This window comes from Bos indicus x Bos taurus, chromosome X (genome assembly GCF_003369695.1).
Source record: "Bos indicus x Bos taurus breed Angus x Brahman F1 hybrid chromosome X, Bos_hybrid_MaternalHap_v2.0, whole genome shotgun sequence".
In the NCBI taxonomy this organism is placed as follows: Eukaryota; Metazoa; Chordata; class Mammalia; order Artiodactyla; family Bovidae; genus Bos; species Bos indicus x Bos taurus.
This window is the reverse complement of record NC_040105.1, coordinates 107474969-107502240: the sequence shown is the minus strand read 5'-3', so window position 1 is coordinate 107502240 and position 27272 is coordinate 107474969. Positions and strand designations below refer to the sequence as shown.

Below are 27272 nucleotides of genomic sequence, written 5' to 3'. Positions count from 1 at the left end.
AGACAACATGATTACCTATGCAGAAAATCAAATGGAATCTACAAAATATTGACAAGAACTAATCAAATTTAGCAAGATTATAGGATAAAAGATATATGAAGAGAGAGCTAACTCCCCACATGCAATCAGTTAACTAATTGTCCCAGCACTTTTCTTCACTGACTTGAAATAAGTACAGTCGGCCACAAAATTTTTATTTTAGTGTGCCTAGATGTTTTGTCTCCTCATACAAACTAAGTTTTTTATTTTAGTAGGGAATCAAGCCAGTTGTGACAAAGATGTTGGGCAACCAGAAATCTGGTAGCAGGTATATTTTCTGAAAAGAAATTGTGATCAAGTCTTTTTTTTTTGGAGAGAGTCTGTTTTCTCTCTGTCTTTTGTTTTGTTGCATCTCATGGCTTGTAGGATCTTAGTTCCCCACCATGGGACCAAAGCCATGCCTCCTGCAGTGGAAACCTGGAGTCCTGACCACTGGACCAAGACAGAATTCCCTGTGATCAATAGTCTTAAAAAAGAAATAGAGAAAGAATCATTTAGGTCAATATTTCTAACTTTTGGAATATATTAAAACTTTAAGGAAATAACCATTACTGGAAAGAATTATATATAGGAATTCCACTGAATTATTAACCACAGTAATGAAAAAATTGTAAACAACTTAAATGTTCAATAATTACATTATTATTGCTGTTGTTTTTATTTAATAACCCAATTTTAATTTTTTGGCCATGCCACATGGCATGTGGGATCTTAGTTCCACTACCAGGAATTGAACCTACAGCCCTTGCACCAGAAGTGCAAAGTCTTAACCACTGGACTGCTTGGGAAGTCCCCAATAATTACATTATGATGCAGCTTATATCTATTCAATGGAGAAGGCAATGGCAACCCACTCCAGTACTCCTGCCTGGCAAATCCCATGGGCGGAGGAGCCTGGTGGGCTGCAGTCCATGGGGTCACTAAGAGTCGGACACAACTGAGCGACTTCCTTTCACTTTTCACTTTCATGCACTGGAGAAGGAAATAGCAACCCACTCCAGTATTCCTGCTTGGAGAATCCCAGGGATGGGGGAGCCTGGTGGGCTGCCATCTGTGGGGTTGCACAGAGTTGGACATGACTGACGTGACTTAGCAGCAGCAGCAGCAGCTGCATATCTATTCAATAACACATTTTTGAAGAGCTTTTAGGAAGTGGAAAAGGTAGTATATTAAATTTAAAAAATCAGGAAAATCTTTAATCCTAAACTTGATAGAAGACAAGAGGGGATGACTGAGGATGAGATGGTTGGATGGCATCACCAACTCAATGGACATGAGTTTGAGCAGGCTCAGGGATGTGGTGATGGACAGGGAGGCCTGACGTGCTGCAGTCCATGGGGTCCCAAAGAGTTGAACACGACGGAGCGACTTAAATGAATATTACATGCTTTTATAAATTTAATGCCCAAGTACAACTAGAAAATAGTTTAATGTTGACCGTATTTAGTGCTGAACATAGGGCTGTATTTTTATTTTCCTAATTAGCTTTGAATTACCTTGTCCTACTGGAATATATGAATTTCAGAACCTTCCCTCTAACATGAGAACAAATATAAAAAGTTTTTTTTTTTTTTTTTTAATCTAGAAGCGCATTAGCTGAAAAGAAACTGGGGCACATAAAGTAACTTAGCTTTATTTTCTGCTATAATAAACACTGAAGCATCCCACTCCTCAAGCAGCAGGGAAACAAAACAAGTGAACCAAGAGAGACCAAAGGCCACTACAGGCAAAAACTTAGACTCAAACAACAAAATGGCAATGACTCGAGTATGAATTCCCTATGCTTTGCCGAGTAGAAGACACAAGGTTAGGCTTCAGCCCCTTTCCTCAGCCTAGGCTTTGGGGAGGTGGGGTCGCAAGGCTCCGAATGTTATCAATCACCACGAAAAGCTGATCGAGGAACGGGTTGATGGAAAGTCGGATGAAAGCAAGGTCGTCAGCAGTCCATCTACTAAAAGTGGGGAAAATCAGGTTAAAGGGGAGTTTGTTCCTGTAGGTCCAGGGTACCAGCCCCGCTCCTTACACCAAGCCCCTCAGTGTCCATCATAGCACTCTTAAGAGGGAGCTGACACCACAGCACCCGCCGCCTACCCCCCACTCCCCAAGGCAAACTCATCTGGAACTGACACAATCAGGTCACTGCCATTCACTAAAAATTCCTTTCGAATAATTCCTTGGTGGCGTTGGATATCTGGGAGCAGAGATCTGCGAGCCAAGTATACCTCCAGTGGGGATTGGAAAGGCACTCTGAGTGTGCTGGGAGAGACACGGTTAAGGCACCATCCATTACAGAATTTGCTGCTATCTCAGGCTTCCTCACACCTCAGAGGCCCGTTTTTACCCCAGGATGCCCATGCTTCCAACCACAACCTGAGACCACCCTGAGCTGCCTCCGTAACCCTTTGGTCCATCTTCCCCACCCTCCAGGCTCTTCAGTCCTTGACAATCTCCTTTCCTTCCAGGCTGCCCAGTCCTGCTGCCCCGGATCACCCCCATGCTCCCTTCTATCCCTTCCTCAGGCTGCCGGCATGTTTCCCACCACCATACCACTGACCGTGCCCAGAGAGGCTCCATGAAAAGGATACAGCACCACCTCTCCACGTCTAGGCCTTACAGCCACAGGTGCTACATCTCCACCAGGTCCTGGGGCATCTGGTGCCCGCTCACCCCGGGGACGAGCTCTAGCAGCTTCCATCAGCGCTCTTTCTCTGCCAGGCCCACCCCGGCGGCGTAATGGGGCCCGGTAACCACTGCGGCCCGGGCCCTCACCTTCAGCACCACCAGCGCCACTACCCGATGCCTGCATGGCTGCCGCACGATGCCCTTAGATGCCACCACAATGGGCGGAAAGACTGAGCTCCTCAGGAAGTCCCTCCCCCTCTGCGTAAGGACGGTAAAAGTGCGCCTGTGCAGACACGCCTCAGGGCGCCTCCTCACACCGGATTGGTTACTGCCCAGCCTGCCCAGCTACCCATGGGCCGCTATGGAAACCCCGTGGGGCTGGAGGGACTTGGCTCCCCCACAAAGCCACGCACCTTTCAGGTGCCCCCAGTGCTCCTGCACACTCGGGCCCCTCCAGTGCTCGCCCAGACGGCATGGAATGGACCCTGCCAAGTGTCCACAGAGACGCCACTGAGACGCATGTGACAGCTTTCCAGGCTCAAGTCCTAAAGCTAGTTCCACAATGCAACTTTGATTTCTCCAACATATGCCACAGAAGGGTCTCACTAGACTAAGATGCCAGTCGAGGGCAAGGGACCAAGCCACACGACCCACCAACAGCCCCCCTCTGCCTACTCCACATCTATACCTGTGCTGTTTGACCGGAGTGATAGCTAGCACTTCCTATGGTCCATGCGCTGTTTCAGCTGCTTTCCATGTGTTCATCCATCATGTCAGTTTTCAGACAGTACGGCCATGTCGGTGTCCTGTCTCCCGTGATGCAGGTCTCCTCCAAACAAATCACACACACCCACTCTTTCACCAACACCAGTGGATAAAAGTTTTGTGCATTTTTGTTTCTGCATGTCTCAAAACAATGATGACTGCAGTACTCCATCAGGCACTGGACTGAAGTTGGGTCTGAATGGTGAGATCTGCAAAGGATAATGATAATGACAGTGACAAATAATTTGAGTGACACAGTGACAGAACTATGAAGGAAAGAGAGTGTGTGATAGAGTGAGTTTCACAGAGAGTTTACCACCATGACAGGCGAATGCTTTTGAGTGAGTGTGACAGAGTGAATGTGTGATTGGGACAGAAATTTATAGGACAGAATGTCATGAGAAGAGACTAAGATGCAGAAACCAAGACAGAGGGAGTGTGCAGCAGAGTGTCAGAGATACATTCTAAGAGAGATAAGGTGTGAGAGAGAATATGTGTGATGGACAAAGCATTATAGAGTGATGCAGGAATATTATAGAAAGAGTGTATCTGACAGATAATCTGACTCAGTATGAGAAAGTAAATGTGAGAGACTGTGTGAAAGAAAATGGGTCTGTCACACATATCAGAGTGTGACAGGGAATGAACCTGACAGTGGGAGGCAGCAGCCTGGGCAAGTGGGTCAGTCCTTGGAGCCCATGTTTCCCCCAGGGCGGCCATGCCCAGGTATCCATCTGGGGGAGGTCAGCAAATTGACTTTGTTCAGCTGCCCAAGAAGCACTGATGTTAAAAAAGCTAGTGGATGTGATGAAATTCCAGCAGAACTTGGCAAATCCCTAAAGGAAGATGCCATCAAGGATTTGCATTCATTATGTCAGCAAATCTGGAAGACCACGGGACTGGAAAAGATCGATCCTCATCCCAATTGCCAAGAAGGGTAGTTAGTACCAAAGAATGTGTTAACCATCAGACAGTTGCACTCATCTCCCATGCTAGTAAGGTCATGCTTAAAATCTTGCATACTAGGCTTCAACATTGTGCAAACCAAGAAATTCCAGATGTCCAAGCTGGGTTTAGAAAAGGAAGAGGAACTGGACATCAAATTGCCAAAAATTGCTGGATTATATAGAAATCAAGTGAAGTTCAGAAAATCATCTCATACTGTTCCTCGACTAGGCTAAAGCCTTTGACTGTGTGGACAATGAAAAAATTATGGAAAGCTCTTAGAGAGATGGAAATAGCAGACCATACTACTTGTCTCCTGAGAATCCTGGGTGCGGGTCAAAAGGAAACAACCCTATATAGAACAACTGATAGGTCAAGATTGAGAAAGGAGTATGACAGGGCTGTCTTCTGTCACCCTGTTTGTTTAATCTATATGCTGAACACATCTTGAGAAATCCCAGGCTGAATGAGTTACAAGCAAGGATCAAGATAGGTGGGAGAAACATCAACAACCTCAGATACATGGATGATACCACTCTAATGGCAGAAAGTGAAGAGGAACTAAAGAGCCTCTTGATGAGGGTGAAGGAGGAGTGTGAAAGAGCTGACTTAAGACTAAATATTTAAAAAACAAAGATCATGGCATCTGGCCCCATTACTGCATGGCAAATAGAAGGGGAAAATGTGGAAGTAGTGACAGATTTCCTCTTCTTGGGCTTCAAAATCACCATGGATGGTGAGTACAGCCATGAAATTACAGGATGATTGCTTCTTGGCAGGAAAGTGATGACAAAACTAGACAGGGTGTTGAAAAGCAGAGACATCACTCTGCAACAAAGATTCATAGAGTCAAGGCTATGGTCTTCCAAGTGATTACATATGGTTGTGAGAGTTGGGCTGTAAAGAAGTCAGAGCACCAAAGAATCTGTGCCTTCTAGCTGTGGTGCTGGAGAGGACTCTTGAAAGTCCCATGGACAGCAGGAAGATCAAACCAGTTAATTTTAAAGGAAATCAACCCTGAATATTCACTGGAAGGATGGATGCTGAATCAGAAGCTCCAATATTTTGGTCATTTATGGGAACAGTTGACTCACTGGAAAAGTCCCTGATACTGGGAAAGTTTGAGGGCATAGGAGAAGAGGGTGTCAGGGGATGAGATGGCTGGACGGCATCAGGAATGCAATGAACATGAACTTGGGCGAACTTCAGAAGATGGTGAGGGACAGGGAGGCCTGGCATGCTGCAATCCATGGGGTCACAAAGAGTCACACAGGACTGGGTGACTAAACAACAACAAAAGCTGCCCAGGCCACGTTGTTTCCAATCAGATTCATCAGTAATAAAGCTGATATTTGGGTTGAAACACATGTCAAAGGGTATGTGTCAAAGGTTGCAGATGCTAAGCTGGACCTGTTTGAAAGGAGTGGGAGAGGACCGGCAGCAGGCGTGAGTGGATGGTGTCAGTGAACTCCTTGTAGAGGAAATGATTCAGGTGGTCCAATTTATAAAGCCACACACTTTCTTTTGGGCTTTCGAAAGACAGGTGGTGATAGTGGTAAAGAATCTGCCTGCCAAAGCAAGGGATGCAACAGACAGGTTCCATCCCTGGTGGTGAAGATCCCCTGGAGAAGGAAATGGGAAGTCACTCTAGTATTCTTGCCTGGAAAATTCCGTGGACAGAGGAGCCTTGTAGGCTATAGACTGTGGGTCACCAAGACTCAGACATGATTGTGCCCACACATAGATATACACATATACTTTTAATCCAGAAGAAAGCAGAGGTTAGAGAAGTGGCTACAATTCAGGACAAAGCAAGATAAAACATGATGAGGACTTCCCTGGGGGTTCAGTGGACAGGAATCCACCTGTCAATGCAAGGGACACTGCTTCAATGCCTGGTCAGGGAAGATCCAACATGCCATGGAGCAACTGAGCCCATGCCCCACACCTACTGAGCCTGTGCTCTCGAGCCCATGTTCTGCAATATAAGAGAAGCCACCACAATGAGAAGCTGGTGCCCAGCAACTAGAGAGTAGCCCACATTCCCTACAACTAGAGAAAGCCTGTGCGCAGCAAGGAAGACCCAGCACATGCAAAAATAAATAAATAAAATCAACAGCAGGAGAAGAGAGCAGGCCAACTTCTCTGACTAAAAAGCAGTGCAGAGATGGACTAGGGAACCTGTACAAAAGCCAAATGGGAAGTAAAGCCTCTTAGTCACTTACAGACAACTAACTGAGCTCTCTATCCCAGGTTCCCCTGTGGGTGCTACAAAGCGGGAGCCACGAACAGTCATTTTTACAGTTTTAGTTGTTGGTTTAGCAGATATTAATGGGGTTCACCATAATCCCTGGAGAAAATCATATTAAGGCAGAAGCAGATTCACATGGGTATGTAGAGTACGTGTGGACACTCTGGTCAGACATGTGCGACGAAAGCCCAAAGAACGCACCGAGCAAGGGTCTAGCATGTTGACTTCTGCTGTCATCCATACACAAGTGGAAACTCATGAATTAAACAGACTCATCTGAGGGTCTGACTTTAGGGCAGAAGGAGAGTCAGTGGGGCATCTAGGTGGCTCTGACTCATGCCTCCACAGATGACACCATGAGGACACCCTCATAAACTCCCACTGAGGGGACTGGTCACAGTTTCCCAGGAGCAGAAATGCTGGAGTTCAGGGATGTGCAAGCTTCACTGGATCATGCCTGGCTGCTCTCTGCTATGGCTGCACCCATCTCCACTCCTACCATATCCTGTGGCCTTTACGGGTTTCCTCTTCTATAACTAGCCTATTTGTATCCTTGCCAATTTCTACAAATTACAATTGCAGTTATCTTCTTGATGATCAGCAGGATATGAAAAATATCAGTATATTCTTGATATTAATCTGTCATGGACTGAAAACAATGCTTAGAAGTACTTCTCCACTCCATGCTCACAAGGATATTGTCTTAAATTTTCTATAGTAGCTATAACTCACGCAACATTTTTGCTGGACACCATTCTAGGTCTCCATGTAGGTTACAGGCTAGTCAGGAGAGACTGTCAAGAGATGAAAAAAAAATGAGGGATAACCAGATGGTGGAGGAGTAGGTGGACATGGAGTACATCTCTCTCCATGGATACATCAGGAATACACCTTCAGAATACGAAGTGCATGAAGAACACCAACTGAGAACAGACAGGAGTACCTGACCAGCAGTAAAGAGTATATATAGAACCACGCAAAACTCAGTTGGATGAAAGAGCTAGGGGGAAAAACAAGAGTGTTAGTAGGATTAGAACTGCTCTCAGTGGGTGGGGGAACTGATGCATGGGCCCGATCCCCACATCAGGGCAATTATCTGAGTCAGAGGAGAAACGTTTAACGCTGGGAGTGAAACACCTGATCTGTGGCAGCCTAAATGGAATGAGAATAAGACAGTCCTTGCTGCCACCATAGATAGCCTGGACAGGGACACACGTCCCCTGGAAGGCACAGCACAAAAAATAAATCTATAGGCCAATATCACTGATGAACATAGATGCAAAAATCCTCAACAAAATTTTAGCAAACAGATTTCAGCAACACATCAAAAAGCTCATAAACTATGATCAACTTGGGTTTATTCTAGGGTTGCAAGGATTCTTCAAAATATGCAAATCAATCAATGTGATACACCACATTAACAAATTGAAAGATAAAAACCATACAATGTTGTAAAGTAAATAAAATAAAATAAAAATTCAAAAAAGAAAACCAATATGATAATCTCAATAGATGTAGAAAAAGCCTTTGACAAAATTCAGCACCCATTTATGATGAAAATTCTTCAAAAAATGGGCATAGAATGAACCTACCATAACATAGTAAAGGCTATATATTATAAGCTTAAAGCAAACATTATTCTCAATGGTGAAAAACTGAAAGCATTCTCCCTAAGATGAGGAACAAGACAAGGATGTTCACTTTCACCAATATTATTCAACATAGTTTTGGAAGTCCTAGTGACAGCAATCAGAGAAGAAAAAGAAATAAAAGGAATTCATATTGGAAAAGAAGAAGTAAAGCTATCGCTGTTTGCTGATGATATGATACTGTACACAGAAAACCCTAAAGACAGTATCAGAAAATTACTAGAGCTAATCAGTGAATTTAGCAAAGTAGCAAGATACAAAATCAATACACAGAAATCACTTGCATTTCTATATACTAGCAATAGAAAATTAGAAAGAGAAATTAAAGAATCAATCTCATTCATCATTGAAACAGAAAGAAATACCTAGGAATAAACTTACCTAAGGAGACAAAAGAAGTGCACACAGAAAATTATAAGACACTAATGAAAGAAATCAAAGATGATAGAAACAGATGTTTCCTGGGTAGGAAGAATCCATATTGTGAAAATTGCTATACTACCAAACACAGTCTACAGATTCAATGCAATCCCTATCAAATTATGAATGACATTATTCACAGAACTAGAACAAAAAATTTCACAACTCATATGGAAACACAAAAGACCCCAAGTAGCCAAAGCAGTCTTGAGAAAGCAATGGAGTTGGTGGAATCAACCTTCCTGACTTCAGATTATACTACAAACATACAGTCATTAAGACAGTACGGTACTGGCACAAAAACAGAAATATAGACCAATGGAACAAAATAGAAAGCCAAGAAATAAGCCCGTGCACCTATGGGTACCTTATTTTTTGCAAGGGAGGTAAGAATATACAATGGGGCAAAGACAGCCTCTTCAATAAATGGTGCTGGGAAAACTTGATGGCTACATGTAAAAGAATGAAATTAGAACACTTCCTAACACCACACACAAAGATAAACTCAAAATGTATTAAAGACCTAAATGTAAGACCAGAAACTATAAAACTCTTAGAGGGAAACATAAGCAGAACACTCGATGACATACATCAAAGCAAGATCCACCTACTAGAGTAATGGAAATAAAAACAAAAGTAAACAAGTGGGACCTGATTAAACTTAAATGTTTTTGCACAGCAAAGGAAACACTAAGCAAGTTGAAAAGACACCCCTCAAAGTGGGAGAAAATAATAACAAATGAAACAACTGACAAAGGATTAATTTACAAAATATACAAGCAGCTCATACAACTCAATACCAAAAAAACAAACAACCCAATCAAAAAGTTGGAAAAAAGACCTTAACAGACATTTCTCCAAAGACATACAGGTGCCTAATAAACACATGAAAAGATGCTCAACATCACTCATTATTAGAGAAATGCAAATCAACACTACAGTGAGATATCACCTCACACCAGTCAGAACGGCCATCATCAAAAAGGCTACAGACAATAAATGCTGGAGAGAGTGTGGAGAAAAGCAAACACTCTTGCATTGTTGTAATTGATATAGCTACTATGGAAGACAGTATGGAGATTCTTTTAAAAACTAGGAATAAAACCACCATATGACCCGGCAATCCCACTCCTAGGCATATACCCTGAAGAAACCAAAATTGAAAAAGACTCATGTATCCCATCATTCATTACAACCATTTACAATAGCTAGAACATGGAAGGAACCTAGATGTCCATCAAATGGATAAAGAAATTGTGGTAAACATACATAATGGAATATTAGTCAGCAGTAAAAAGGAATGCCTTTGAGTCAGTTCTAATTCTAATTTGGATGAACCTAGAACCTATTATATAGAGTGAAGTAAGTCAGAAAGAGAAAGAGAAATATCATATTTTAACATATATATATATATATATGTGTGTGTGTGTGTGTGTGTGTGTATATGGGATCTAAAAAAATGGTACTGAACAATTTATTTACAGGGCAGCAATTGAGAAACAGATAGAGATTAGAGTTTTGGACATGGGGAGAGGGGAGGAGAGGGTCAGATGTATGGAAAGAATAACACGGAAACGTATATAACCATGTGAAAAATAGATAGCCAATGGGAATTTGCTGTATGGCTCAGGAAACTCAAACAGGGGCTCTGTATTAACCTAGATGGGTGGGATGAGAAGGGAGATGGGAGGGAAGTTCAAAAGGGAGGGGATATATGTCTACCTATGGCTGATTCATGTAAGGGTTTGACAGAAAACAACAAAATTCTATAAAGCAATTATCCTTCAATAAAAAAAATAAATTAAAAAATGTGAAAAAAAGAAACCAAAAAACAACTACACTGTGTAACCTATGGGAAGATGGTGAGAACTCTGGTAGGAAGTGCAACAAGAGAAAGGAGAGGGGGAACTTGGAGAAGTGGTTTTCCATTTTCAACTGGGTGGTTGGGGTCAGCTTTGTTTTGAAGCAGAGACTGAGTGAGGACTTGAGGGAGGTTTGGGAGCATGAGGAGAACACTGTGGCTGGAACAGAGTGGGTGAAGAGAAGAGCAGCAAGACGGGGGGCCGAGAGCTGACAGGGAGTGGATGTGGAGGCCTCAGGGGACATGCTGAGGGCTTGTGCTCACAGTGAAGTGGGAGGTGGTGGAGGGTCCTGTGCGTTGAATTGTGTCCCTCAGAAAAAAAATATAAAAGATTTTGAAGTCCCAACCCCTGGAGCCTTTGGACTGACTTGATTTGGAATTAGGGTTTTGCAGTTATAATTAGTTGAGGTCACACAGCATTACAGTGGACATAATCCAATGACTGTTACATTTATAAGAAAGCCATGTGAACACACACACAAAAAGGCTGTGTGAAGACAGAGGAAGAGTTGGAGTGAAGCATCTACAAGGCAGAGAAGGCCAGGCGCTGCAGGCCACCACCAGAAGCTATGAGAGAGGCCTGGAACTGACTCCCTCGGTGCCATCAGAAGGAATCAGCCCTGCCAACATCACAGTCTCAGACTCCTGGCCTCCTGAAATGTGAGAGAATAAATTGCTCTTGTCTGAAGGCGTCTCCTTTGTGGTACTTTATGATGGAAGCCCTAGGAAACTCATACAATTATCAACAGAGTAGTGATATAATCTGACTGATATTTTTGATTCATGAAGTCCGGGTTCATATTATTTGTATTGTTTTACATACTTACTGATATTGATTTCATACATGAAAGACTTGCCTACTAAAAGGTCACAAAGTTCTCATCTGAGTCCTTAATTTTTTATCCTTTTAGCTTTTGCCTGTAGAGCTCTGAGCATTTGAACATAATCTTTGTGAATGTCTAAAGGTAAGTACACAAGGAAATGGAGGTTTGTTTTTCCACATACGGATATTCCACAACCATTTGTTCAACAAAAGACTATCCCACCTCCATTGAATTATCTAGACTCCTCTGCCGAATATCCACTAACCACATATATATGTCTGGAAATGCTTCTGGACTGTCAGTCCTGTCCCATGAATCTGCAGCTCCAGTACTGGACATGTAGAGTAAGTTATGAAATTAGGCTGTATTAGTCTTTTCACTTTGTGCAGAGCCACAATTGTTTGGGCTATTGTCAGGCTTCTGTTCTCACATAAATTTCAGTATCAGCTCATCAGGGATTTCTCTGGTTGTCCAGTAGTTGAGACTCTACTTGCCAATGCAGGGGACACAGGTTCAACCCCTGCTCCAGGAAGAGCCCACAAGGTGCAAGGCGACTAAGCCTAAGCACCACAACCCCTGAGCCTGTGCTGTAGAGCCTGCCAGCTGCAACTACTGAAGCCAGAGCGCCTGGAGCCTGTGCTCTGCAACAAGAGAAGTCATTGCAATGATAAGCTTATCTGCTGCAACTAGAGCGTAGCCCCTACTCACCACAAATAGAAAAACCCCATGTGTGCAGCAGCAAAGACCCAGCCCAGCCAAAATTACATAAACAAACAAAAAATGAATATTTTTAAAAAAGAATCTGCCTCACAATGCAGGGGACATTGCTTTGATCTCTGGTCAGAGAACTAAGATCCTACGTGCAGTGGAGCAACTACTGAGACTGGGCATTGCGACTGGAGTGTCTGTGCACTGCAACAAAAGATCCTGTGTGACACAGTGAAGTTTTCACATTCCCCAAATAAGACTCGATGCAGTGAAATAAAGAAAGAAAATATTTGTTTAAGAAATCAGGTCATCAATTTCTACAAAAACATTTGCTGGCATTTTGATGGACTCTACAGATGAGTTTGGGGGATATTGAGCCCTAAACAGTATCAATTTTTCTCAGCAGACATGACTGAAGAACATGCATGTGATCTATCTCTGCATTTTTAGGTCTTCTTCATTTTCTCCCATGGCTTTCACACACAAATTTGTGACAAATTTTCTTAAATATATCCCAATGTTTCATAAAGGGCAAGGAGCCCTGTGTGTCTCAGTCCAACTAGGAAAAGTGGTACTGCAAATGGGAAGTTATGAAGCCAGAAAAGATGCAGGCTGGACCACGTAGGACTTTTTAGGCCACTGAAAGGCTGTGGCTTCATCTCTGACTGAGAGGGAGCCAGCTGGAGGGTTTGGAAAGAAGTAATTACAGGACCTGGCAAGTATTAAAGCAAACTAGCAGCTTCAGCAGTCCATGTATAGGGTGAAAGTAGCTGAATGATTCCAAGTTTGCTGACTAAATAAAGGAGAATCAGATGACAGTCGCATCCCCCTGGTGAACTGGCTTTACAATTCAGGGCCAGTTTGAGGAGCATTGTCTAGGAAGGGCAGTCCCCAGTGCCTCTTCTCAAGGTTTTGCCCTTTGCTCCAGCTATCCCTTGTAAACTCTTCTCTCCCGCTTTGGTGATTTACCCACAAAAACTCTCATTTGTCTCCTTTATACCATACGGTTGGTGGTTTCTTAGCTAATAGCCAATTCCCTTAGCAAGAAAATTAAGTAATACACAAAACTGTGGTACCTCAATTCAATAATAGTGAATACTTTGCTATTGCAAGTGAAAAAAGGAACAAATCAACAACAACAGCAACAACAAAAACCATCTTGGTTTAAGCCAAAGGGAGAATTTCTGGGTCTGTGTAACTACAAGGTACAGAGGTAGTTTCTGTCTTCAGGCAAGGCTGGATCCAGCATTTGGTTCCCTGAGATCTGCCTTCTTGCCCCAGCTCCCCCCTCTGTCCCTTGCCAGCTTGCCTCCCGCACAGCTCCCAAACTGTCACTGGTTGGATGATATCAACACAGCTGGAGGAAAGTAGTGCTCCAACTGGCCTGGTTTAGCCACCTGCCCACTCCTGGAATCAGAGGTGAAGTCAACTCTATCATAAACATATTGGGTGAGAGAAAAGGAAAGGGGTGACTTCCCAGGGTGACAGGAGGATACCAGAACCAAGAGAAGGAAAATGGACGCCAGGTGATTAAATCCACTGATGTCCTCGATGGTGGTATACACTTTTCATCAAATTCAAAATCAATTTCTAATGTTATTTTTTTAAAGCGAGATAGGAAAGATTCTTCATTCATGGGAGCATGGGCCCTGCTGCAGACCCTCTTATCAGCTTCTGTCCCCTGACTCTGGGGGTCCACATCCACTTCTTGGGGAAGTCCTCTTCCCAACGTTCCCTCACAAATCTTTGCTGAATTAAAGTTTCCAAGTGTTTTTTTCAAGGGGGAAATGGAGCAGACCATTATTTTCCAAAGCAAAATCATTTCAAAAATCATGATTCTTTATGAAGATATTTAATCAATGTGGAAATCTAAATATTGATATTTTCCCCTAATGTCCAGTGATGACATTGGCAGTTAAGGGGTGCTCATCCTGGGAGGTTATACTCTGCACTGCCCCACATGTTCATATGGTTGGAATGTACTGAAAGACAGGAGTATGCCAGACCCAGAATTCTGCAATTTGCTTTCATCTCTTTCAGTACTAGTTCCCAGCTATCTGGTTTGCTCTCTGATTGTCATATGTTATTCCAGCAGGATGAACTCACCATGATTTTTACTCAACATTTCCCCCTGTATTTACATTCTACCAATTTTTCACAATGACAAACAATGCATTAAATAATACTGTGGCCGATTTTGCCTTGCTCATATATACAAGAATTTTCTTATGATACATTAACAAAAGAAGGTCAAAGGATATGTGCATCTTAAAATGTAATAGCAAGTGCCAATCAAATGTCCAGATAGATTTTACTACCACTCTGATACTGTATAAGGGTCCTTGTTTTGGCTTCCAGTGGCTTCCTGGTGATCCAGTGGTATAGAGTCTGCCTGCCAATTGAGGGCACATAGGTTCAGTCCCCAGGCCAGGAAGATCCCACATGCCCAGGGTAACTAAGCTCTTGTGCCACAACTACTGAGCTCACCACGATCTAGAGTGTGTGTTCCTCGACAAGAGAAGCCTCTGTAATGAGAAACCTGAGAACAGCAATTAGAGAGTAGCCCCCTTTGGCTCCAAGTACAGAAAACCTGCACACAGTTAACAACACGTTGCACAGCCAAAAATAAAGAATCTTCATAAATAAAACTTTTAAAGAGTCCCTGTTTCCAGCTATAGCCTTCTCAGACATTGAAGATTTCAGTTACTTACGTTCATCCTACATTAAGATATGCTCTGTTCCTACAGAGCACATCTTAAAAAGTAAGACCAAAAGGATCAAACTGTTTCCAAGCAACTTAACAAGATTCGAGAATAAAGCTCAAGAATAAGTTTAGGAATAGAAAAATATCAAGCATGGAAGGGAAATTTGATATTGCTTCGCATCCAATCTAAAATTACCAGGAGGCAAAGAAGCAGGAAAGTCTTATCCATTAGGACAGAAATCAGTGTGTTGTTGTTCAGTCACTCAGTCATGTCTAACTCTTTGGGACCACATGGACTACAGCCCTCCAGGCCCTCCTGTCCTTCACCATCTCCCGGAACTTGCTTAAACTCATGTCCATTCAGTCATGATACCATCCAACCATCTCATCGTCTGTTGTTCCCTTCTCCTCCGGCCTTCAATCTTTCCCAGCATCAGTGTCTTTGCCAATGAGTTGGCTCTTCATATCAGGTGGCTAAAGAGTTGGATATTTCATCTTAACAGAAATCAGTTAAAATGCATAAACTGGAAAGGAAGAAATAAATGTGCATTTATTTACAGACAAAATGATTTTCTTAAGTAGGAAGTTCAATGGGATCTACAAAAGAGCTATTACAATTAATTAGTGAGTTTATCAAGGTTTCAGGATACAAGGATACTCTTGAGAGTGCCTTGGACTGCAAGGAGATCAAAGCAGTCAATCCCAAAGGAAATTAGTCCTGAATATTCATTGGAAGGACTGATACTGAAGCAGAAGCTTCAACACTTTGGCCAGCATATGCAAAAAAGCTGACTCATTAGAAAAGACCATGATGCTGAAAAAGATTGAAGGCAAAAGGAGAAGGGGACCATAGAAGATGAGATGGTTAGATAGCACCAGCAACTCAGTGGACATGAATTTGAGCAAATTCCAGGAGACAGTGGGTCTCAGAGCCTGGTGTGCTACAGTCCATGGGGTTGCAAAGAGTCGACTGGACACAACTTAAGAGACTGAAAAACAACAACATTCTGGTATTTTATGTATAAATGTAACTATAAAACTGAGAAAATATTCCAAAATCAATACTGAATGGCAGTACACAACTTTCTTATTCTCCCACTTCTTTTTCTTTTAATTCACTCCTGATCATTTACTGTCTGTAGTGAGTTCCAGGCACACAATGAATATGAAAGAATCAGAGAAGTATTGTGCTCAAACACATAATAATATATATAAACTGATACACGCAGAGACCATGGAAATGTCCTGCTGATGGTATAAATCAAGAACCATGCCAGAAATCCAGGAGGAAGAATACCTCTCCTTGGGGATGCTGGGAAGGTTGCAGTAGAGGTGATGTTTGAGTCTTTTATTAAAATTTTCTGTTTATTTATTTTACTTTACAATATTGTATTGGTTTTGCCATACATTGACTTGAATCTGCCATGGGTGTACATGTGTTCCCCATCCTGAACCCCCCTCCCACCTCCCTCCCCATCCCATCCCTCTGGGTCATCCCAGTGCACCAGCCCCAAGAACCCTGTATCATGCTTCAAACCTGGACTGGTGATTCGTTTCACATATGATAATTTACATATTTCAAAGCCCTTCTCCCATATCATACCACCCTCGCCCTCTCCCACAGAGTCCAAAAGACTGTTCAATACATCTGTGTCTCTTTTGCTGTCTTGCATACAGGATTATAGTTACCAACTTTCTAAATGACATATATATGCATTAGTATATTGTATTGATATTTTTCTTTCTGGCTTACTTCACTCTGTATAATAGGCTCCAGTTTCAACCACTTCATTAGAACTGATTCAAATGTATTCTTTTTAATGGTTGAGTAATATTCCATTGTGTATATATACCACAGCTTTCTCATCCATTCATCTGCTGATGGAGATCTAGGTTGATTCCATGTCCTGGCTATTATAAACAGTGCTGCGATGGACATTGGGATACACATGTCTCTTTCACAGAAGGAAAGAAATCTTAAAAATTAGGGCAGAAAAAATTGCAAAAGAAACAAAAGAGACCATAGCAAAAATCAACAAAACCAAAAGCTGGTTCTTTTAAAAGTTAAATAAAATTGACAAACCATTAGCCAGACTCATCAAGAAACAAAGGGAGAAAAATAAAATCAACAAAATTAGAAATGAAAATGGAGAGATCACAGCAGACAACACAGAAATACAAAGAATCATAAGAGACTATTATCAGCAACTATATGCAAATAAAATGGACAACGTGGAAGAAATGGACAATTCTTAGAAAAGTACAACTTTCCAAAATTGAACCAGGAAGAAATAGAAAATCTTAACAGACCCATCACAAACATGGAAATTGAAACTGTAATCAGAAATCTTCCAACAAACAAAAGCCCAGGTCCAGATGGCTTCACAGCTGAATTCTACCAATACTTTAGAGAAGAGCTAACACACCTATCCTACTCAAACTCTTCCAGAAAATTGCAGAGGAAGGTAAACTTCCAAACTCATTCTATGAGGCCACCATCACCCTAATAACAAAATCTGACAAACATTCCACAAAAAAAGAGAACTACAGGCCAATATCACTGATGAACATAGATGCAAAAATCCTTAACAAAATTCTAGAAATCAGAATCCAACAACATATTAAAAAGATCATACATCATGACTGAGTGTGCTTTATTCCAGGGATGCAAGGATTCTTCAATATCTGCAAATTAATCAATGTAATACACCATATTAACAAATTGAAACATAAAAATCATATGATTATCTCAATAGATGCAGAGAAAGCCTTTGACAAAATTCAACATCCATTTATGATAAAAACCCTCCAGAAAGCAGGAATAGAAGGAACATACCACAACATAATAAAAGCTATATATGACAAACCCACAGCAAACATTATCCTCAATGGTGAAAAATTGAAAGCATTTCCCCTAAAGTCAGGAACAAGACAAGGTGGCCACTCTCACCACTACTATTCAACATAGTTTTGGAAGTTTTGGCCATAGCAATCAGAGCAGGAAAAGAAATAAAAGGAATTCAGATTGAAATAAAAGGAATTCAGATTGAAATAGAAGTCTCACTGTTTGCAGATGACATGATCCTCTACATAGAAAACCCTAAAGACTCTACCAGAAAATTACCAGAGCTAATCAACAAATACAGTAAAGTTGCAGGATATAAAATTAACACAGAGAAATCTCTTTCATTCCTATACACTAACAATGAGAAATCATTGCTACCCAAAGCAATCTATAGATTCAATGCAATCCCTATCAAGCTACCAATGGTATTTTTCAGAGAACTAGAAAAAAATAATTTCACAATTTGTATGGAAATACAAGAAACCTCGGATAGCCAAAGCAATCTTGAGAAAGAAGAATGGAACTGGAGGAATCAACCTGCCTGACTTCAGTCTCTACTATAAAGCCACAGTCATCAAGACAGTATGGTACTGGCACAAAGACAGAAATATAGATCAATGGAACAAAATAGAAAGCCCAGAGATAAATCCACGCACATATGGACACCTTATCTTTGACATAGGAAGCAAGAATATACAATGGATTAAAGACAATCTCTTTAACAAGTGGTGCTGGGAAAACTGGTCAACCACTTGTAAAAGAATGAAACTAGAGCACTTTCTAACACCGTACACAAAAATAAACTCAAAATGGATTAAAGATCTAAATGTAAGACCAGAAACTATTAAACTCCTAGAGGAAAACATAGGCAAAACACTCTCCAACATAAACCATAGCAGGATCTTCTATGACCCACCTCTCAGAATATCAGGAATAAAAGCAAAAATAAACAAATGGGACCTAGTTAAAATTAAAAGCTTCTGCACAACAAAGGAAACTATTCTCCCACTTCTTACACTGTCTTCACTTATGTTGTACTCCTTGAATACCTGGATCACAAAACCTCTCCTCCTACTGAAAGATAAATGCAGTATGAGGAAGTGCAGAAGATAAAAGTAAAGTCAGAGACAGCTCAGTTTTACTTTCTGCAGTTAACAATCACCAAACAAACTATGTGGACACTGAGCCCCCAAGCAACACCACAGGCACAAGATGAAGCCCAGTGAAACTACTGCAGAAAGCAATGCCCTGGGGAAGGACACTTGAAGCTAGGTTTAAGGCCCTTTTCCGTTCTGAGGCTTAGCAAAAAGCGGGGGGGGGGGGGCACAAAGTGCTGCAAGGTCCACATCACCAGGGAAAGCTGGTCCAGACAGAAGGCAATGGATGTCTGGAGGAGGCTATGGTCTTCAGCAGGCAATTGGCTAAAAGGGAGGTAAAATGAAATTCAAGTCTCCGTGGAGGAAAAGAGAAGCATGTCCTCCCTCTGTCCCCGCACACCGATAAGCCCAGAGCACCACACTTCTCCTTTAGGCTTAACCCGCCATTTGTCTCCTCCTGGGCCGAGACTGGCCTTGGCCACCACTCACCACGCCCTCCCAGGCCCTGGCCCCCTTTAGAACTGACAGAACCAACATGTGGCCATTAACACTGAGCTCCTTCTGAACTGGTGCTCTCAGTGGAGTACTTTGAGACAGGAAGTTGCAGGCGATCTTTGCCTGAGCGAGCGATGCAAAAGGCACAGTGAGGCTGCTGGTGGAGATACGGTTAAGGCACTATCCACACTAGTCATTTTGCCTGTACTTCAGGCTCCTTGCTTGCGGAGAACCGCCTTCTCCCATAAGGCCGCCGTCAGACACCCTGGATATCACCGCCTGACCCTCTGGATCCCTTCAGGTTGCTTTTCTTCACCATCATCCCTAGGCAGCCAGACCACCCCTGACCCATACCATCCAGGCCCCCAGAGTACCCTCCTCCTACACTTTAGGCCCTGCCACCCACAGCCCCCCAAACCACCCCTAGCCCACACCCCGACCCCCAAGGCTGCCCAGCCAACCGGGGCTCCTGGAATAGGATACAACTGGAGAGGTCGGTTACTCAGAACTCTGGCTTCGGGTCCAGCATCTCCACCAGGCCCAGGAGCGTGGGGTGCCCCCAGGATCTGCCAGAGCCACCAGGGACTTCAGGACTGACAGCGTCACCAGGGCCATCTCAGCCACCAGTACCACCTGGCATGCTGTGGTCGTCACGTGCTGTGCCCGCTGAAAAGGCCATGGCAACTGCATCTTCATCAGCTGCCCTCGTGGCTCCTTCACTGTGTGCCTCGAACCCTCCCTACAGAGCCCAGCCCTGTAGTACTAGCAAGGCAACTCAGCATCAGCAGAGCGCCTGCACAAATTAATCTTGGTCTTACCTCACGATTGGTTCCCACTGACAATGGGCGTCCCCTGCTGAAGCTTCACGTGTTCACATGCCGTGTCGCCCCAATGTGCGTGCAGAGACACATCCACGTTGTCTGTGCCCTCTAAGTCAGCCTTTCCTAAGGTCCGGAAACCTGATAAATGGCTTAGCTGTCGTGAGGCCTCTGGGTGGCGCTACACCCTTAGTGTGGGAGCAGCTCCTCAGTGCGCATGCCCAAACAGACCCTGCCCCACTCCTCCGTGCACACGACTATTTCCGGTCTGAGCCTGCAAACCCCAAGTGAACCCCGGTCCCTGTGCACCTCCAAGACTGCGCTGTTGCCAACCTGGCCATGCTCACGGGTGAGCATCCTGCTGAGTTCAGGTCCTTGTCATTGACTTCTGGAGGGGAGTCGGGCACCCCTTGGTCAGGGCCAGTGTGTCCATCTGGTGTCCCACACGTAGCTCATGTGTGTGTATGTGCTTCTATGTGCATGAGTGCATGGACAGGTACATGCACATGGGTGTGTGAGATGTGTGTCCGTGTGTCTGCCCAAGAGAGAGTGCCCATGCACAGGTGCCAGTGCATAGGCGTGTGCCTGTGTGTGTGTGAGACAGCATGTACACAGGTGCATGCACATAGGGGGTGTGCATGTGTATGTGGAGGTGCATGCGCATAGGCATGTGCATGTGTGTGCAGGTGCTTTCACATGGTCATGGGCATGTGTTTGAAAGAGAAAGCAGGCACATGCTCAGGTGTTGCACATTGGTGTGTCTGTGTGTGTGTGTTAGAGTTTGTCATCAGGTGCATAAACATGTGTGTGTGCACGAGAGAGAGTGCATGGTTCAGGTGCATGCATGTGGGCATGTGTGTATGTGTGCGTGGGCACATATGCAGGGCCCCACCCTGGACGCATGAGGCCAGGGATTCAGAGCGGGCTATGCCTGCTCACCTGGGGAGGGAAGCGGGGAATGCTGTTGGACTCATTGGGGATGTCATGGGGATGTCATGGGGCTCTGGGCACACAGACCACAAGGGACTCTAGACTGTGGGCTTCCTACAGCCCCCCAGAAGCACGGGAGGGACTGGCTGGACCCAAGGGCTGCAGGAGGGGCAGTGACCCCCGGGACATCCCCAGTCTCTTGGCCCTCTGCTGACACAGCCTTCGTGGGTTCACCCTCCCCAGGAACAAAGTCGTGGGGCTCTCTGGGGGCCTGGAGGAGTCAAGTCAATAGGAAAGGTACAGCTGAGGGTGACAGCAGGACTGGAGTAAGTGTTTATCTCTTTCCCTATAACCCTCTGCCCACAAGTCAGCAGGGTCAGCTGATTCATTACAGTGGGGATCTTGGGCTGCCTACCTGGCCTGCTCATGCTGGCCCCCACCCTGCCCTCTGGGATGGGCACCACTGCTGCAGGGACCTGAGGTGGGCACCCGCCTGGGTGTGGCTCCTACATGAGAGCTTCAGGCTGATGCCTTTTCCACATCTCAAATCCTCCATGTGGCAGGTTCACTGAACCCTGCGTGTCTGTCATGTCCAGTCCCGAGATGGCTGAGGGGGCCCTTGAAAGGCTTCCCTCACACTCTGACATGGGCTGGACAGGTGGGGCTGGGTGAGGGCCGGGGTCCAGTGGGGACACCCTTACTGTGCTAAAAGCCGCTGCAAACATAGCAATAAAGATGTCATTTCCAGCCTGGCTGGGGAGCTCTGTGTGGTTGGTCCCCCTCTGCCACCCCGCTGTCCTAAGATGCTTTCCCTCCTTCCCTCAGAGGATCTCCTCCTTCCAGCTCAAACTCAACCCACTCAAGGAGCCTCTCAACTTCATCAAAGTACTCAAATGGAATGCTTCTATCTTTGCCTTTGCTACCTGCGGAGGTTGTAAGGGCAAAACAGAAATTCAAGGGTCTTATGCCTGAAGACTAGAGACGAGAACGACTCTAGACTCTCTAGAGTCTCTTTCTGAGACTAGAACGATTCCAGCTACTTTTGGTTATCCATTCACCTTGGATGAAGCATTGTTTCAGACGCCTCAAGGTGTAAATGTCTGTAATGTCGATTGGTAAAATTATGTCCTTATTGGAGATTACTCTTTTGCATAGTTCTGTGTTACTTTTGCAGTCTTTGTCTTCCTGTACTGCATTGCTGCTCTTCTGCTCTATGTTGGTTAAACAAACCTGCATCATGATAGTTGAAAGCTTTCCATGACTGACTTTGTAATTACTATTGTTGCCACTTTTTGTGGTTGGTGTGCACTTCAACTTGGGTTAAAGATCTTAAAGATACTAAAATAGCTACCAGTCACTATATTGTCCAGGAACTTAAGCCTTGTAATCTTCAAGAAGTGATGTGTCATTTTGTCTGTGACTAATATGGGATGCCTAAATGTATCTGTGATCTTTGGCTTTCTGAATATGCTACTTTGGGGAGGAAATGCATGGTTTGTGTACAAGGAGACCAGCTTTCACAGTCCACCAAATAATTCTACTTCTCAAGGAGGTATTCCTCCTCCAACTGGAATATAATTGAAGGGAGAAGTCCAATCTATGAAATAAGTGTCTATACCATGACCTGTTGTCAACATCTTAAGAAGCACTTTTTGTTTCTAAAAAAAGTAATGGTTTTTTCAATAAATTGATGGGTTTAAAATTTTTCTGCTTTGTTACATAAAACTTGTGCCTTTCCTACAAATTCAAGATGTAAACATATTCTCACATGTGAATTTTAAAATTCAGGGACCTATTATGAGATGATATACATTTTTAAATGAACAGTAAATTTTTCACTACATTGTTTTCCCTCCAAAGTGTTTACACCTTAAGCCTTAATGTATATCTTCACTCAGAAAACAGTTTTATTGTCATATCATAATAGTAAGAAAATCTCTATTGGAACATACACTCAGTTCAGTCTCTCAGTCATGTCTGACTCTTTGCAACCCCATGGACTGCAACATGCCAGGCCTCCCTGTCCATCACCAACTCTGGGAGTTTACTCAAACTCATGTCCATTGAGTCGGGGATTCCATCCGACCATCTCATCCTCTGTCGGCCTCTTGTCCTCCCACCTTCAATCTTTCCCAGCGTCAGGGTCTTTTCCAGTGAGTCAGTTCTTCACATCAGGTGGCCAAAGTATTGGAATTTCAGCTTCAACATCAGTCCTTCCAATGAATATTCAGGACTGATATTCTTTAGGATGGACTAGTTGGATCTCTTTGCAGTCCAAGGGATTCTCAAGAGTCTTCTCCAACACCACAGTTCAAAAGCATCAGTTCTTCAGTGTTCAGCTTTGTTTATAGTCCAACTCTCACATCCATACACAACTACTGGAAAAACCGTAGCCTTGACTAAACAGACCTTTGTTGGCAAAGTAATGTCTCTGCTTTTTAATGTGTTATCTAGGTTGGTCATAGCTTTTCTTCCAAGGAGCAAGAGTCTTTGAATTTCATGGCTGCAGTCACCATCTGCAGTGATTTTGGAGCCCAAGAAAATAAAGTCTCTCACTGTTTGTATTGTTTCCCCATCTATTTGCTATGAAGTGATGGGACCAGATGCCATGACCTTAGTTTTCTGAATGTTGAGTTTTCAGCCACCTTTTTCACTCTCCTCTTTCACTTTCATCAAGACGCTCTTTAGTTCTTCTGTCTGCCATAAGGGTGGTGTCATCTGCATTTCTCAGGGTATTGATATTTCTCCTGGCAATCTTGATTCCAGCTTGTGCTTCCTCCTGCCCAGTGTTTCTCCTGATGTACTCTGCATATAAGTTCAATAAGCAGGGTGACAACATACAGCTTTGAGATAATCCTTTTCCTATTTGGACCCAGTCTGTTGTTCCATGTCCAGTTCTAACTGTTGCTTCCTGACCTGCATACAGATTTCTCAGGAGGCAGGTCAGGTGGTCTGGTATTCCCATCTCTTTCAGAATTTTCCACAGTTTGTTGTGATCCACACAGTCAAAAGCTTTGGCATAGTCAATAAAGCAGAAATAGATATTTTTCTGGAACTCTCTTGCTTTCTCTATGATCCAATGGATGTTGGCAGTTTGATCTCTGGTTCCTCTGCCTTTTCTAAAATTACCTTGAACATCTGGAAGTTCATGGTTCATGTACTGTTGAAACCTGGCTTGGAGAGTTTTGAGCATTTCTTTGCTAGCATGTGAGATGAGTGCAATTGTGCAGTAGTTTGAACATTCTTTGACGTTGCCTTTCTTAGGGATTAGAATGAAAACTGACCTTTACCAGTCCTGTGGCCACAGCTGAAATTTTCAAATTTGCTGGCATATTGAGTTCAGCACTTTCACAGCATCATCTTTTAGGATTTGAAATAGCTCAACTGGAATTCCATCACCTGCACTAGCTTTGTTCATAGTGATGCTTCCTAAGGCCCACTTGACTTTGCATTCCAGGATGTCTGGCTCTAGGTGAGTGATCACACCATCGTGATTATCTGGGTCTTGAAGATCATTTTTGTACAGTTCTTCTGTGTATTCTTGCCACCTCTTCTTCTTTTTTTTAAAATTTAATTTTATTTTTTAACTTTACAATATTGTACTGGTTTTGCCATATATCGAAATGAATCTGCCACAGGTATACATGTGTTCCCCATCCTGAACCCTCCTCCCTCCTCCCTCCCCATACCATCCCTCTGGGTCATCCCAGTGCACCAGCCCCAAGCATCCAGTATCGTGCATCGAACTTGGACTGGTGACTCGTTTCATATATGATATTATATATATTTCAATGCCATTCTCCCAAATCATCCCACCCTCTCCCTCTCCCACAGAGTCCAAAAGACTGTTGTATACATCAGTGTCTCTTTTGCTGTCTCGTATACAAGGTTATTGTTACCATCTTTCTAAATTCCATATATATGCGTTAATATTCTGTATTGGTGTTCTTCTTTCTGGCTTACTTCACTCTGTATAATAGGTTCCAGTTTCATCCACCTCATTAGAACTGATTCAAATGTATTCTTTTTAATGGCTGAGTAATACTCCATTGTGTATATGTACCACACCTTTCTTATCCATTCATCTGCTGATGGACATCTAGGTTGCTTCCATGTCCTGGCTATTATAAACAGTGCTGCGATGAACACTGGGGTACACGTGTCTCTTTCCCTTCTGGTTTCCTCAGTGTGTATGCCCAGCAGTGGGATTGCTGGATCATAAGGCAGTTCTATTTCCAGTTTTTTAAGGAATCTCCACACTGTTCTCCATAGTGGCTGTACTAGTTTGCATTCCCACCAACAGTGTAAGAGGGTTCCCTTTTCTCCACACCCTCTCCAGCATTTATTGCTTGTAGACTTTTGGATTGCAGCCATTCTGACTGGCCTGAAATGGTACCTCATAGTGGTTTTGATTTGCATTTCTCTGATAATGAGTGATGTTGAGCATCTTTTCATGTGTTTGTTAGCCATTTGTATGTCTTCTTTGGAGAAATGTCTATTTAGTTCTTTGGCCCATTTTTTGATTGGGTCATTTATTTTCTGGAGTTGAGCTGTAGGAGTTGCTTGTATATTTTTGAGATTAGTTGTTTGTCCGTTGCTTCATTTGCTATTATTTTATCCCATTCTGAAGGCTGTCTTTTCACCTTGCTTATAGTTTCCTTTGTTGTGCAGAAGCTTTTAAGTTTAATTAGGTCCCATTTGTTTATTTTTGCTTTTATTTCCAATATTCTGGGAGGTGGGTCATAGAGGATCCTGCTGTGATGTATGTCGGAGAGTGTTTTGCCTATGTTCTCCTCTAGGAGTGTTATAGTTTCTGGTCTTATGTTTAGATCTTTAATCCATTTTGAGTTTATTTTTGTGTATGGTGTTAGAAAGTGCTCTAGTTTCATTCTTTTACAAGTGGTTGACCAGTTTTCCCAGCACCACTTGTTAAAGAGATTGTCTTTAATCCATTGTATATTCTTGCCTCCTTTGTCAAAGATAAGGTGTCCATATGTGCGTGGATTTATCTCTGGGCTTTCTATTTTGTTCCATTGATCTATATTTCTGTCTTTGTGCCAGTACCATACTGTCTTGATGACTGTGGCTTTGTAGTAGAGCCTGAAGTCAGGCAGGTTGATTCCTCCAGTTCCATTCTTCTTTCTCCAGGTACCTTTGGCTATTCGAGGTTTTTTGTCTTTCCATACAAATTGTGAAATTATTTGTTCTAGCTCTGTGAAGAATACCGTTGGTAGCTTGATAGGGATTGCATTGAATCTATAAATTGCTTTGGGTAGTATACTCATTTTCACTATATTGATTTTCCAATCCATGAACATGGTATATTTCTCCATCTATTAGTGTTCTCTTTGATTTCTTTCCCCAGTGTTTTATAGTTTTCTATATATAGGTCTTTAGTTTCTTTAGGTAGATATATTCCTAAGTATTTTATTCTTTCTGTTGCAATGGTGAATGGAATTGTTTCCTTAATTTCTCTTTCTGTTTTCTCATTATTAGTGTATAGGAATGCAAGGGATTTCTGTGTGTTGATTTTATATCCTGCAACTTTACTATAATCATTGATTAGTTCTAGTAATTTTCTGGTGGAGTCTTTAGGGTTCTCTATGTATAGGATCATGTCATCTGCCAACAGTGAGAGTTTTACTTCTTCGTTTCCAATTTGGATTCCTTTTATTTCTTTTTCTGCTCTGATTGCTGTGGCCAAAACTTCCAAAACTATGTTGAATAGTAATGGTGAAAGTGGGCACCCTTGTCTTGTTCCTGACTTTAGAGGAAATGCTTTCAATTTTTCACCATTGAGGATAATGTTTGCTGTGGGTTTGTCATATATAGTTTTTATTATGTTGTGGTATGTTCCTTCTATTCCTGCTTTCTGGAGAGTTTTTTTTTTTTTTATCATAAATGGATGTTGAATTTTGTCAAAGGCTTTCTCTGCATCTATTGAGATAATCATATGGTTTTTATTTTTCAATTTGTTAATGTGGTGTATTACAGTGATTGATTTGCAGATATTGAAGAATCCTTGCATCCCTGGGATAAAGCCCACTTGGTCATGGTGTATGATCTTTTTAATGTGTTGTTGGATTCTGATTGCTAGAATTTTGTTAAGGATTTTTGCATCTATGTTCGTCAGTGATATTGGCCTGTAGTTTTCTTTTTTTGTGGGATCTTTGTCAGGTTTAGGTATTAGGGTGATGGTGGCCTCATAGAATGAGTTTGGAAGTTTACCTTCCTCTGCAATTTTCTGGAAGAGTTTGAGTACGATAGGTGTTAGCTCTTCTCTAAATTTTTGGTAGAAT

General features: G+C 42.8%; 1 protein-coding gene and 1 pseudogene across 1 annotated transcript; one reads left to right on the top strand and one right to left on the bottom strand.

Annotated features, from left to right (window-relative positions):
- Nucleotides 1-1656: 1656 nt before the first annotated feature.
- Nucleotides 1657-2884, bottom strand: LOC113887795 (EKC/KEOPS complex subunit LAGE3-like). Its single transcript, XM_027535017.1, has 3 exons — nt 2625-2884; nt 2167-2295; nt 1657-1990 (listed from the first exon to the last, which is right to left on the bottom strand). The coding sequence occupies exons 1-3, from the start codon at nt 2843-2845 to the stop codon at nt 1867-1869; spliced, it is 474 nt and encodes a 157-aa protein (XP_027390818.1). The 5' UTR covers nt 2846-2884; the 3' UTR covers nt 1657-1866.
- LOC113888138 lies at nt 2858-22559 on the top strand (annotated as a pseudogene).
- The last annotated feature ends 4713 nt before the right edge of the window (nt 22560-27272 follow it).

What these genes read in the sequence shown, in the direction of transcription:
- LOC113887795 (XM_027535017.1), bottom strand. Translation starts at nt 2,845, where the DNA reads ATGCAGGCATCGGGTAGTGGCGCTGGTGGTGCTGAAGGTGAGGGCCCG. An exon ending in AGACGTGGAGAGGTGGTGCT is followed by an intron (nt 2,296 to 2,624) that starts GTATCCTTTTCA and finishes TGTCTCTCCCAG; the next exon opens with CACACTCAGAGTGCCTTTCC. An exon ending in AATGGCAGTGACCTGATTGT is followed by an intron (nt 1,991 to 2,166) that starts GTCAGTTCCAGA and finishes CCCCACTTTTAG; the next exon opens with TAGATGGACTGCTGACGACC.